General features: G+C 40.1%; 2 protein-coding genes across 4 annotated transcripts in view; both read right to left on the bottom strand.

The window, feature by feature from the left end:
* The window catches only part of wdr26a (WD repeat domain 26a), a 41,324-nt gene extending 40,188 nt beyond the window's left edge, over positions 1-1,136 (bottom strand). The window contains exon 1 of the mRNA XM_061775514.1: positions 440-1,136. Within this exon, the coding sequence (XP_061631498.1) occupies positions 440-735 (296 nt within the window). The 5' untranslated portion in view covers positions 736-1,136. The remainder of the gene's footprint in view (positions 1-439) is intronic.
* Positions 1,137-5,421: 4,285 nt separating this feature from the next.
* Positions 5,422-12,557, bottom strand: part of adcy3a (adenylate cyclase 3a) — a 58,419-nt gene continuing 51,283 nt past the window's right edge. For all 3 annotated transcript variants that reach the window (XM_061776304.1, XM_061776305.1, XM_061776306.1), the window contains one exon: positions 5,422-10,808. In XM_061776304.1, the coding sequence (XP_061632288.1) occupies positions 10,629-10,808 (180 nt within the window). In that variant the 3' untranslated portion in view covers positions 5,422-10,628. The remainder of the gene's footprint in view (positions 10,809-12,557) is intronic.

The raw sequence follows: 12,557 nt of genomic DNA, 5'->3' as shown, positions 1-12,557 counted from the left end.
GTCGGAAATAATGTGTGTTACTCAATTCGATATTCTAGTGGGATCCTTAAGAGTGAATTTTGTTGAAAACCAAATTCAAGCAAATGTTATCGTGTGTGTGTGTGTTTAAAACTGATCCGGTCCATATGCTGTTTCTTTCCTTGAACATTCAGATCATGTGACAGAAGGTATAAGTTTAACACACGGTTTATATAATAATAATTAAAACAAAAAAAACGGATTTTGAAGACGCGCAACTGCATACTGAGAATTCACGGTGACGGTGCATTAGTCCTCCTGACGTTACTAAGCGCTTTGTCGTTATGGAAGGCAGTACTGTAGTGTACTGTATTTTCTCCCTCAAACGGATCGAACAAGGGGGCATATGTCATCACGTGTGCGTCCCGTCTCGATGATAGCTACAATATGAAGTCCACCGTGACAAGCGTAGTTGACTTACTTGAGACCCAAATCGTGTAAATGTTGTCCGATGAGCCTGATGACGTCTTCCTCGGACTGAGACAAGCGCTTCTTCTTCTTGACGCCACAGTTGGTGTCGGTCGAGCTGCTGTTGATGTTGTTGGACGTGGGCTGGCCTGACACGCCGTTGTTGTTACTCGCCGGGTTTCCGTTGTTGGTGGCCGACACAAGTCCATTGGAGTGTGCTGCCCCAGCGGCGGAGGACTCGCCGTTCTGGGTGCCGTTTCTGCAAGACACTTCAGGGTCTCGGTCCTGCGCTGCCCCGTTAGCCTGCATGTTAGCACCGTTTGTATGCCGAGTAGAGAAACAAAAGTAACAACGGACGCGGTGGGTAGACGCGGGGACGACAATACCACCGGCGAAGCCGCCGACAGGCCCACTGACCCAGATGCAGCCCAAACTGTCTCTGTCCCCTGCGGCCGAGTCTGCTGCTTCAATCGCGGCGGTTGCTGCGACAAAAAAAAAACAAAAAAAAACCCAAAACAAAACAAAACGAAGAATTGCTCTCGGAGGACGAAGGCGACAGTTATTCCGACCGCCACATTTTGCGAAATTTCGTGGTATTCGGCGCTGTCATATAGCGCTTGGGTCGCGTTGAAGTTACTGCTTATTAAAGCTTGTTATTGTTGCTCCCAGACAGCTGCAGCCCTGTTCTGGACTTACGCACTGACGTCAGCGGAAATTCCTTCATGTCTTTTTGGACGTGCAGCGTCACCGCTAGGGGCGCAAGCGTGCCTGATCCCTCTCGACTACTATTTCTTAGCCGCAACACCATCACTTAACAGTTAGCAACCTGGGCTCATGTGCAACTGGAGGACACTTCAAGGGGAGCCACAACGAAATCAATCAATCATTTTTGTAAATTCTTTTATAATTAATTACTTGTAACGAGATGACGCAATATTCATTTTAAAATGTAATTGTCATCCATTACATTATTGGGAGAAAATGTGTAATTACAGTTGGGGTTTTTTTTTTTAATGATTTTTTTTTGTGACATTTGAAAAATAGTGGCAAAAGGCTCAAATTGTTTTTCTGATTACTCCCTCCTTCTAGTCACTGATGATGTAATGGTACATTCGCCTGACTTGGGTGCAGGCAATGTGGGTTCAGTTCCCACTCGGTGACAGTGTGAGTGCGAGTGGTTGTCTGTGTCTATATGTGTTCTGTGTCTGTCTACTCTTTCCCATAACTTCATTGTAAGACTCATCAACCTTATTCCTCTATACAGACCCTTTCCAAAAAATAAGAATATCATGGAAAAGTTTATTTATTTCCATAATTCCATTCACAAACTTAAACTTTCATAGAGTCAGGGCCCACAATTGAAAAAAAAATCAAGTATTTATTTGTTTATTTTTACATAATTTGGGCTTCCAGCTCATAAAACCCACCAAATCAGGAATTAAAAAAAAATAGAATACTGTGAAGAAACCAGCCAAAATTTTGCAGGCCATAAATGTTATAAACTGAGTGTCACGCACTAATCATCTACTAAACTCAAAGCACCCGCACAGGTTTCCCCAGGTGTCAATAAATTGCTTCAGTTTGATTCAATTGTCTTAGTTGGGGTCAATATGGGGAAGACTGCGGACTCGACAACTGGCCAGAAGACCATCATTGATACCCTCCATAGGATGGGTAAGTCACAAATGTTCATAGCTAAGGAGTGCTGTGTCCAAGCATATCAATGGAAGGACAAAATGTGGCAGGAGAATATGCACCAGCAAAAAAGATGACCGTGGGCTTCAGCAGCGTATCAGTGGAATGAAACAGAAGTCACAGCTTCAAAAACCACCACATTCAGACGTATCCTACAACTGTCGGGTTCCTCGGGTCAAGCAACTTCTGAGCCTGAGCCAACATAGGAAGCGCCTCAACTGGGCCAAGGAGAAGAAGGACTGGACTCTTGGCGAGTGGTCCAAGGTCCTCTTTTCTGATGAAAGTAAAGTGTGCCTTTCACTCGGGAATCAAGGTCCAAGGGTTTGGAGGAAGACTGATGAAGAACAGAATCCAAGCTGCTTGAGGTCCAGTGTGAAATATCCACAGTCAGTCATGATTTGGGGTGCAATGTACCAGGTATTGGTAAACTATGCTTTCTTAAATCCAAGGTCGATGTTTTAGAGGACTCCATGATTCTTTCTGCTGAGGATCTGGATGGAGATGCAGATTTCATCTTCCAGCAGGACCTGGACACGGGTCCACACAGCCACATGCACCAAAACCTAGTTTGATGCCCATGCCATCACAGTGCTTGACTGACCAGCCAACTTGCAGGATCTAAATCCGATTGAGAATCTATGGGGTATTATCAAGAGGAAAATGAGGGGCACCAGACCCACAAACAAAGAAGAACTGATGGTATCAAAGAAATCTGGGTGTCCATAACTCCCAGGCAATCCCACAGGTTGATTGCCTCAGTGCCACGGCGTATCGAGGCAGTGATTAAAGCAAAGGGATTCCCAACCAAGTATTGAAGATTAACATATTTTGAAAGTACCATGTTTTGATTGATTTAATGTGACCCTAATTTCTTGCTTTTTTCCCCCTACAAAAACTGTTGACTTCTTCACAGTATTCTAATTTTTTTAATTCCTGATTTTGTGGGTTTTATGAGCTGGAAGCCCAAATTATGTCAAAATAAACTAATTAATACTTGACATTGCTTAAATTGTGGGACCTGAATCTATAATCTATGAAAGTTAAACTTTTTCAGTGGAGTTATGGAAATAAATAAACTTCTCCATGATATAAATGTTTATTTTGGAAAGGGTCTGTAGTTCCTACAGCTCTGCACATCACCCTTGTTCTTAAAAATAGGCACCAGCACACTTTTCCTCAATTCCTCAGGCATCTTTTCACCCGTGAGTGTTCTGTTGAATAAACTGGCCAAAAACTCCACAGCCACCTCTCCTAGATGCTTCCATACCTCCAGAGGTTGTGACTGTATGTCATCAGGACCAACTGCCTTTCTATTTTTCATCCTCTTTAGTACCTTTCAACTTCCCCCTTACTAATCATTGCTACTTCCGGGTCGACCCCACTTGCGTCTTTTACTCTTCCTTCTCTCTCATTTTCCTCAACTCCTCAAACTATTCTTTCCATCTATGCAGCAAACAACTGGCACCAATCAACACATTTCCATCTCTATCCTTAATCAGCCCAACCTGCCTCACATCCTTCCCATCTCTATCCCTCTCTCTGGCCAACCTGGATAGATCTTTTTCCCCTTCTTTAGTGTTCAACCAGGCATACATGTCATTATCTGCCTCGTTTGGCCTTTGCCACCTCTGCCCTTTCCAAACGTCACATCTCCATGTATTCCTTTCTCCACTCCTCAGTCCTCTCAGTGTCCCACTTCTTAGCTAACCTCTTTCCTTGGATGATTTCCTGTAATTAGGGGTTCCACCATCAAGTCTCCTTCTCTCCTTCCCTACTAGAAGATATACTGAGTACTCTCCTGCCTGTCTTTCTGATGACCTAGACCTGTAGTGGTGTAGTCTTCTGGAAGCTCCTCCTGTCCACCAATAGCCTGTCTCACCTCTTCTCGTAAAGCCGCACGGCACTCTTCCTTTCTCAGCTTCCCCTACATGTTTCTCTGCTCTGTCTTTGTCTTCTTAATCTTCCTCCCCACCACCGGAGTCATCTTTCACACCACCATGCTATGCTGTCTAGCCACACTCTCCCCTACCACTACCTTACAGTCGGTAGCCTCCTTCAGATGACATCGTCTGCACAAGATGTAATCCACCTGCATGCTTCTACCTCCGCTCTTGTAGGTCACCCTATGTTCGTGACTCTTTTGGAAAAAAGTGTTCACTACAGCCATTTCCATTCTTTTTGCAGTCTCCCACCATGTATCCCTCCAAGTTCTTTTCCTTGACCCCCAATTTAGCCATCACTTGTTCATCACCCGTGTTTTCATCACCAACATTACAATCTGCACCAATCACGACTCTCTCTCTGTGTGGGATGCACAGAACTACTTCGTCTAGCTCCTTCCAGAATTTCTTTCGCCTCTAGGTCACATCCTAACTGTGGGGCATAGCCACTAATCACATTATACAGAACACTCAATTTCAAGTTTCAGCCCCATCACTCAATCTGATACTCTTTTCACCTCGAAGACATTCATTCATTCATTTTCTGTACCACTTATCCTCACTAGAGTCACGGACGTGCTGGAACCTATCCCAGGTATCTTCGGGGGAGAGGCAGGGTACACCCTCAACTGGACACCAGCCCATCGCAGACCTCCAAGACATTCTTAGCTAACGCTTCCTTTAAAATAACCCCTACTCAAATTTCTCTTCCCATCTACACCGTGGTAAAATTACTTACTAGTGAGGACAAAGAGCGTACTAGACTAGTATATGGACCTTAAGATGGATATCAAGGAATTTGAATGTTAAAACGACTTGCCACACCATTTTACTTTTAATGTATACTTTAATAAATAGATAACAATATACCAGAATACATCAATTGAGAAACAGTACTGTAAATTGATTAATTGTCAAGTCAAAGATGGAGAAAACATGGAGGAGGTATTAGAACAACACGGAAAAACTTTTTAGAGTTGTATAACGGGAAGTTAAATCCTACTCAATGAATCCCTACTGTTGATGCATCCATAGACGGGCCATCATTGTAGCAGCACCACAGTTTAGTGATGTCACTGTGACTATGTCGAGCCACCTGGAAAATAAATGTCATTGTTTTTGGAGTTTGTCTTTTAGGACAAAACATTGAACAGAAAGAATTAGGATTATTGGGTCAAATACATCTGGAAATAGATAATGACAAACATATTTTTCCCAGCAACTGAGTTTTATTTTAATTTGTGGCTATAAAACAAATACCGATAGTTATATTCGTTGGCACTAAGTTTTAATATAAAGTACTTTTTAGTTTGATAAAACATCATATTGATGATAATAATAATTATGACAGAGTCTTGCATTTAGAAAAAAAATCAACTCACTTTATTATGACAACTGAAATGAACAAGGAAACATCGACTTACAGTAACAGTAGAAGTACTTCAAATGAAAAAGCAATCTCGGGATCAAAATAAGTGATAGATGTCTACAATATAAATCAATCGGGAAACAACAATTGGCTCATTGCTATCAAGTCAAGGGTCAAGTCAGAGAAAATTAGGACATGAAGGGTGACTAGAACCACTTGGGGAAATCTATGTACTGTCGTCTTTTGGTGCTATTTGCTGGAGTTGTAGAAGTTGCAATGTAAAATTTGGAATCAACACAGTATTTAAAGTGCTATTTTGTTTCACAGATCCTTTTAAAAATACAAATAAGGAAACAATCTCAAATCCATGTTTTGGCTTTAATATCCAGTTATTTCATGATCATTGGCACTTCCACACATAAAAACTGTCCCAGTTGTTGGTAATAAATTCATCTGAACCATAAATACTGTTTTGACTCTTATGTACAACACACAATCTCTTCTTTTAAATTGAGCACAATTTCACATGACATTATAAAAATATGAATTAAAGGGCAAGGAATGACTTAACCTTTTCTTAAAAGAGCATGTCAAGGTTTGTAGAAGACACTATTGCACTTTGATCCCATTCTACAGCAGAGGTTTCCTAAACACATTGACTCAAAATTTACGTTTACTAACTCTCCTGTTTTTTTGCTGCCATGATATACCTTGTACATCTAAAATGGCAACTTCATGGAGAAGGACGTTCTCATCTTTGCAAACACGTTTTAAACACTGCACGTGCTTGCTGACTCATTTGTCCTATTGAAGGTCGCAGAAATGTTTTCATTTTCTTGCAAATTTTAAATATTGACAAACTTACAGCAAAAGGTTCTCTGTGAAATACATGAAGTTATTTGTGGTAAAAGTACAGCACTTAGAATATTTTCTTCAGTAAAACTGGACTGGTGGTTAATGTCATACTGTATGTACTGGTTTTGCCTGAAATCTTCCCAAAAAGACTGCTTCAGGCAAAGATAATTTGAAGTACTTTACTTTGCATAAAACCAACTTTTTTGTTTTAGTGTGTGTCAAACCTTGGGTTGTCCTATTTTATTATGTCAATATTATAAAACATAAGTGGAAATATCATTATTACAGGACATCTTAATAAATTAAACATGACAGGAACAATACACATTCTGTTAAAGAGGTCACAAAGAAGACTACTTAGACAAAAAGATGTTATTGTGTGTACAATGAATGCTTTTGTGTACAATTTTGACCTGAGAAGTAACTAAAGCTGTCAAATTTATGGAGAGAATCTAAAGTAGATAAATGGCACAAATAAATTTCAATACTCAAGTAAAGTGCAGGTACCTCCGAATTGTACCCTTGTTAGTATTATTACATTATTTTCCACCAGTGGTTCAAATGTTTGTTTGCCAGCGGTCTAATATTTAAAGTACTGTAGTTATTTACATCACTGGTCAAAACAAAAAGGAAACACAGAGGGTAGCCAATTATTTCAAATAGATGAGATCACATTTCCACCTGTTAAGTATTCGGGTGTAAGCACAACACCAGAAATCTGGAATCCACATCCAGATATAGAGCTCAAAATAATAACAGGTGGAAATAGTGGAAACACATTCAGTTGACTTATTTTGTCCCGCTGAATGAGATTCTTGTCCATATCCTTGCCATGATGTTAAAGGAAATATAGCTTATTACTGCGTGGCTCTTGTTTTTTTCAGATTCCCCAAATGACAGGGATATTATTCACACACAGAAAAAAAGTAACATTGATGATCTAAACCAGAGTTGATCAATAGGCAGACTGCAATCCCGATACGGAACCAGGCGTCTTTCTGTATGGAGCCGGACCTATTTCAGATTTTGACAAGTGCTTTGATAAATTTAACCAACCCAACTTTGAGGGGAATTTTTTTTTTGTTTGTTAACCTGCACAGCTTTTTGTCAGAATAAAATTCCGATAACCAATTAATTTAAAAATATATAAGAAATCAAATAACTTCTTTTTTTTGGTCCCTTAACACTTACAATAAAGATAGGAATTAACGGCAAAATATTTGAGTTTTACAATACTTTGTTCTTTAGCATTTGTTTCATTTTACAACAGAGCGAAACATTTGGAAAAAAAGGCTGATCTATTTTCCATTTTTTACAGATTTCTATCTTCATTTGATTTTCATGATTTTTGTTTTATGTTGAAATGTGTAAAAATAAAATCATCAGATTTTTTTCCAATCCGAAAAGGGCTATCAGCTGATTAAATTGGCCAGCTGATTAAACGGTCGAGCACACCAAAAATGGACATATCGCATGCTCTATACCTTCTTCCGTGTGACAACTCAGCCAATTCGCTTATTCAGTCCAGCTTTGTGAGTGCTGCAAGTGGTTTTTCAGTGAAGTAAGAAAGTGGTGACGATAACCAGGCAAACAGATATTGTGTTTCCAAACAAGAACAAGTGTGAATAATATTGGTTCAGATTTTTTATACATTATTTTTGAAAAAGACATTTAACAAGATTGATGCACCAACTCACAATCTTCTCACTCAAACCTTTTGTTTGCATTTCTTTTATATTTACTGTATTTGGTTTATTCTTCCCATTTTAAGGAAATTCCCATTTGGAAGCCTTATTTTATAGGTGTCAAACTCAAGGCCTGGGGGCCAGATCCAGCCCGCCACATCATTGTATGTGACCTGTAAAAGCAAATTTTGTCTGCCAGCCTCCATGATTCTTGCTGAAATCTGTACCAAAATTTCAAATTGTCATATGTAATTAATAATAACATTGAGATATTGCAGTCAATTTTTGTTACCAAAACCCTCTTTACAGTAACTTGAACAATAGCTGTACAAACTTATCCTTATGTTTTCAAAACTAGTTATCCATCAATTTATTGTGTATATATAAAAATATGATGGGGCGATTAAACAATTATATAGTTTTCACAGTCATAACAGCCCTCATCTGTTTCTGATAGTGTGGGGACTAGTTTACAAAGCTCACTGTATATGTTTATCAAATTGGTAGAACAAAAACCAACGCTGTCATAATAAACTGCATTTATCCTTTAAAAGCACAGTCAATGGACAGGACTAGCGGACTTGGAATAGTGGAATCCTTCATCTAAAATTTTGTGATCACATCTGTGATAGGCACTTCTATCTACCCACAATGCGTAAAACATATCTCTGCTGTGTGGCTTCACTCGGTCCAAAAAAACAAACACAGTTTTACCTATTATTCATGGCCCAGGCCAGCAGTGTAAGTGTGCTTTAGAGATCCATGAGCAGAGAGGACAGGAGATTACTGACTGAGCTAACCTATTCTCCAGCCAAGAGCATGGGGAAACAATCCATTGACTGAGGAAATTGAGCAATACAGACACACACTATCATACACACCCATGAATGCCCCCGCTCCCCAGGACAGCTCGCTTCAGGTCAAATATTTTTGTATACTAAGTGTAGATAGTTTTATCTTAAAGGCGCATAGCACATAAAAGTCACAGTGTGATTCCAGTCTATGTTTTTTGTTTTTAGAAATCACACCTTTCTTGCATTTAGTATTTCTGTCTGCATATTTCATCACCATTACCTCAATTATTCACCACAATTTCTCATGTATAATGCGCACCCATGTATAATACGCACCCCCAAAGTTGACCTCAAAATTCTGGAAAACCCTTCTACCCATGTATAATGCATTTTTACAGTGCATGATTTTCCTTCTACCCACGAGATTAAAACGAAGTATTAGCTGTATTTTGTTGTTTTTTTTCAAAAAATTCTTCTGACGTTAAGCACTTTATTTGAACACGTAATTTTTTCTTTTTTATTTACTTATTCTTATTTTGAAATTCACAGCCCTACTTTTATTTAGTAAATTAGAAACACACAGTTGTGCTCATATGTTTGATTACCTAGGCATAATTTGTAAGATGGGTACAATTCTTTAAAGAAAACATGAAAGGCCAGGCGAAACACACTTAATTTTATTTTAATGGGATTGAAATTAAACGGCGGCCGTCTGCCTCACATTTCTGAGGACCGGGGTTCAATCCTCGGCCCCGCCTGTGTGGAGTTTGCATCTTCTCCCCGTGCCTGCGTGGGTTTTCTCCGGGCAATTCGGTTTCCTCCCACATCCCAAAAAACATGCATTGACAACTCTAAATTGCCTGTAGATGTGAATTTGAGTGCAAATGGTTGTTTATATGTGCCCTACGATTGGCTGGCAACCAGTTCAGGGTGTACCCCGCCTCCTGCCCGATGATAGCTGGGCTAGGCTCCGGCACGCCCGCGACTCTTGCGAGGAGAAGCAGCTCAGAAAATGGATGGATGGATGGATGGATGAAATTAAACGGTCAAGCATTTCAGAAAAGCCTTATCATTAAACAAAACATAACCATAAAGAAATTAATGATGGTTGTTGTTCGGTCATCAGTCATATTTAAAAAAAGAAACATTTCACATATTCTGCCAGGGTATGTAAACATATGAGCACAACTGTATATATATGCAGTCATACATACGTACCCCGGTCATATTGGAGTGAAAGTGTAGGCCACACCTTTTTCATAACCTCTAGGTGGCGGCATACATTTATAAAATGTGAATTTTTTCGCCCATTTTCCTTTATACCCATGTATAATGCACACTATTGACTTTTGACATTTTTTTTTGGGGGGGGGGGGGGAAATGCGCATTATACACGAGAAATTACGGTTATCACTTGAATGAAGAGCCAAATGTTTATAGTACTGGTACATAATTATATATTATGTACATTTTCACACAGAAGTAAATCCAGAATTCCAATCCAGCAGTATCCCATCCCATAACAAACAAATCTAGTTCACCATGACACTGAATTACAAATACATCCTCTCTACTGGCGTCAAAAGAAGGAATTGGTTCCCATCGAGGTGAAAACATCTCCAGTAATGAACGACCTGTTGACAAAGATCTCTGTTTAAGCATGTCCGCAGAATTTAATTGGAGTTATCAACATTGTCTACAGCAGAGCCTGCAAAAAGATGTGATTCCACAGAAACGTGTAGGCAGTGTCAAGGGTATGAGGGCATTTCATGGTTTCAAGGCAAATGACTTCTCATTCAAATGTTCTTTCCACAACCTCTCTGAATTTAGCATTCGTTTGCTGTTATTACGTTAATTTTTGGGTTTAACTGTCCACAACTTGATGTGGAAGTGTGACTGAAGAGCCATTTAGAAAGGAACCTTGTTTGTCCCTTCCCTTCAGAAAGTAAGTGAGGAGCTCCCCTTTTCCCTTCACAAAGATAGGTCCCCTCCTCACAAAGCGGAAGCCATACTCTTTGAGAATGTTGTAGCAATCCTCCACCACCTGGGGGAAACACACACAACACAGTTATCTAATAGTATTCACCAGGGGCACGGATGGGATTTTGGAACTTGTCTTGATCAGGGAGGCATTTCGTCAACAGTTAGTATGAAGTTTTGGCAGGTGATTGGAATTACAGAAAAATAACAGTTTCAGTATTTATGACTTGTCTTGATCAGGGAGGCATTTCGTTAACAATTCATCATTGTTTCGCCATGACTTCGAATTCTCCAATGTAAGAATGTGTGTGTATCTCTCTATCGCGCTCCCTCTCCCTCTCTATCTAGATAAATAGACACACACACACACATTCGAGAATTCGAAGTCATGGTTAAATAATAATGAATTGTTAACGAAATGCCTCCCTGATCAAGACAAGTCATAAATACTGAAACTGTTATTGTTCTGTAATTCCAATCACCTGCCAAAACTTCATGCTAATTGCAAAATATTATTATTATTATTTTTTTTTTAAACCTGTCCTGTTCAGCTGCATGGCTATGCAGAACGGTGGATCTGTATGCCTTTTGTGCTGGAACAGTTTTGCTGTGCAACAGGGAAGTTTGAAATACTTCCTCTATTTTAATCATTGTGATGTTTATTGAAAATGCAGCTGGACAGAAAAGGGTTTTAGGTGATAGATCGAGGGACAGCACGGACAAGGGGAATTGGGGTGCGAACCACAGCAGAACAATAGTTAGACAGTCTAGATATTTGACCACAAGTAATGTTACAAAAGTCAAATTGTGTTTTTATTCATGGATGGGGGGGACACACCTGGTGAGGACATGCAACAACTAACCAATAGAACAAGATGAGAGAGGACAGAAAAGGGCAGTGCAGGACAGGATGTGGGAAATGAGCAAGGCAGTGCTACTGATGAGTGGTGCGGTGGGATGTTTTATAGTGTCCATACACCTGTAAGAACCTGTGAGTTGTTATCTTAATACAACCTGTGTTATTGTTAGTTTTACCATGAAAAGCAATTCAAGTCTATAGCGTGTCTATGAAACATATTAGTGAATAAACACCATATCACATGCATGTTAAGTCAACACGTGTACGGACTTGCTGTGCCGGGACATCAAGGAAGGGTGGGCCTGCCCCCAGCAAGGTAGGGCTAAGCCAGTGAGCCCATCCAGTGGGGGACCCGGCCAGGGTGACGCCACCCAACTGAAGTGCCCCGACCAGTCGCCAAGGGAGGGGCAAGGGTAACTCCAACCCTCACGTCCAATCTCCCCCACCCAGCACGCCCCACCGCTGCCACCACCCCCGCTACCCCCGGAAAGCATGGCCCCAACAGGGCCCAACACAGGAGCCAGCTGCCACCCCAAAAGATCACCGGCCACCAAAAGTGAGCCCATGTCAAGCGCCTGCCAGGTGCTATGATGGCCGAGTTTTATGTTTTATTTCAACATTAGTGTATTAACTTTAGTTTAAACAATAGCAACAACACATTTACATAAATAAAACAAATTATGTAAACTGTACATGAAATTCACATTTTAAATGTCTCCAGCAGCCCGCGACTCTGGTGAGGATAAGCGGTAAAGAAAATGGATTGATAGTATTATTAGGATTTCCCTATAGCGCATACAGGATAAAAGCATTTTTATTTTACATTTAGCCTACGTCAGGTAGGAGAAAATGCCATTTATTATTTATGTTTGTATATTTTCTCAATCTTATAATTGTGAGACTACCTACTCAACATTACAAAACAATTAACTGCACTCACTACTCTCAACAACA

This window comes from Phyllopteryx taeniolatus, chromosome 6 (assembly GCF_024500385.1).
Source record: "Phyllopteryx taeniolatus isolate TA_2022b chromosome 6, UOR_Ptae_1.2, whole genome shotgun sequence".
Taxonomy (NCBI): Eukaryota; Metazoa; Chordata; class Actinopteri; order Syngnathiformes; family Syngnathidae; genus Phyllopteryx; species Phyllopteryx taeniolatus.
The sequence above is the reverse complement of the archived record's forward strand: the minus strand, read 5'-3'. Positions and strand labels throughout refer to the sequence as shown.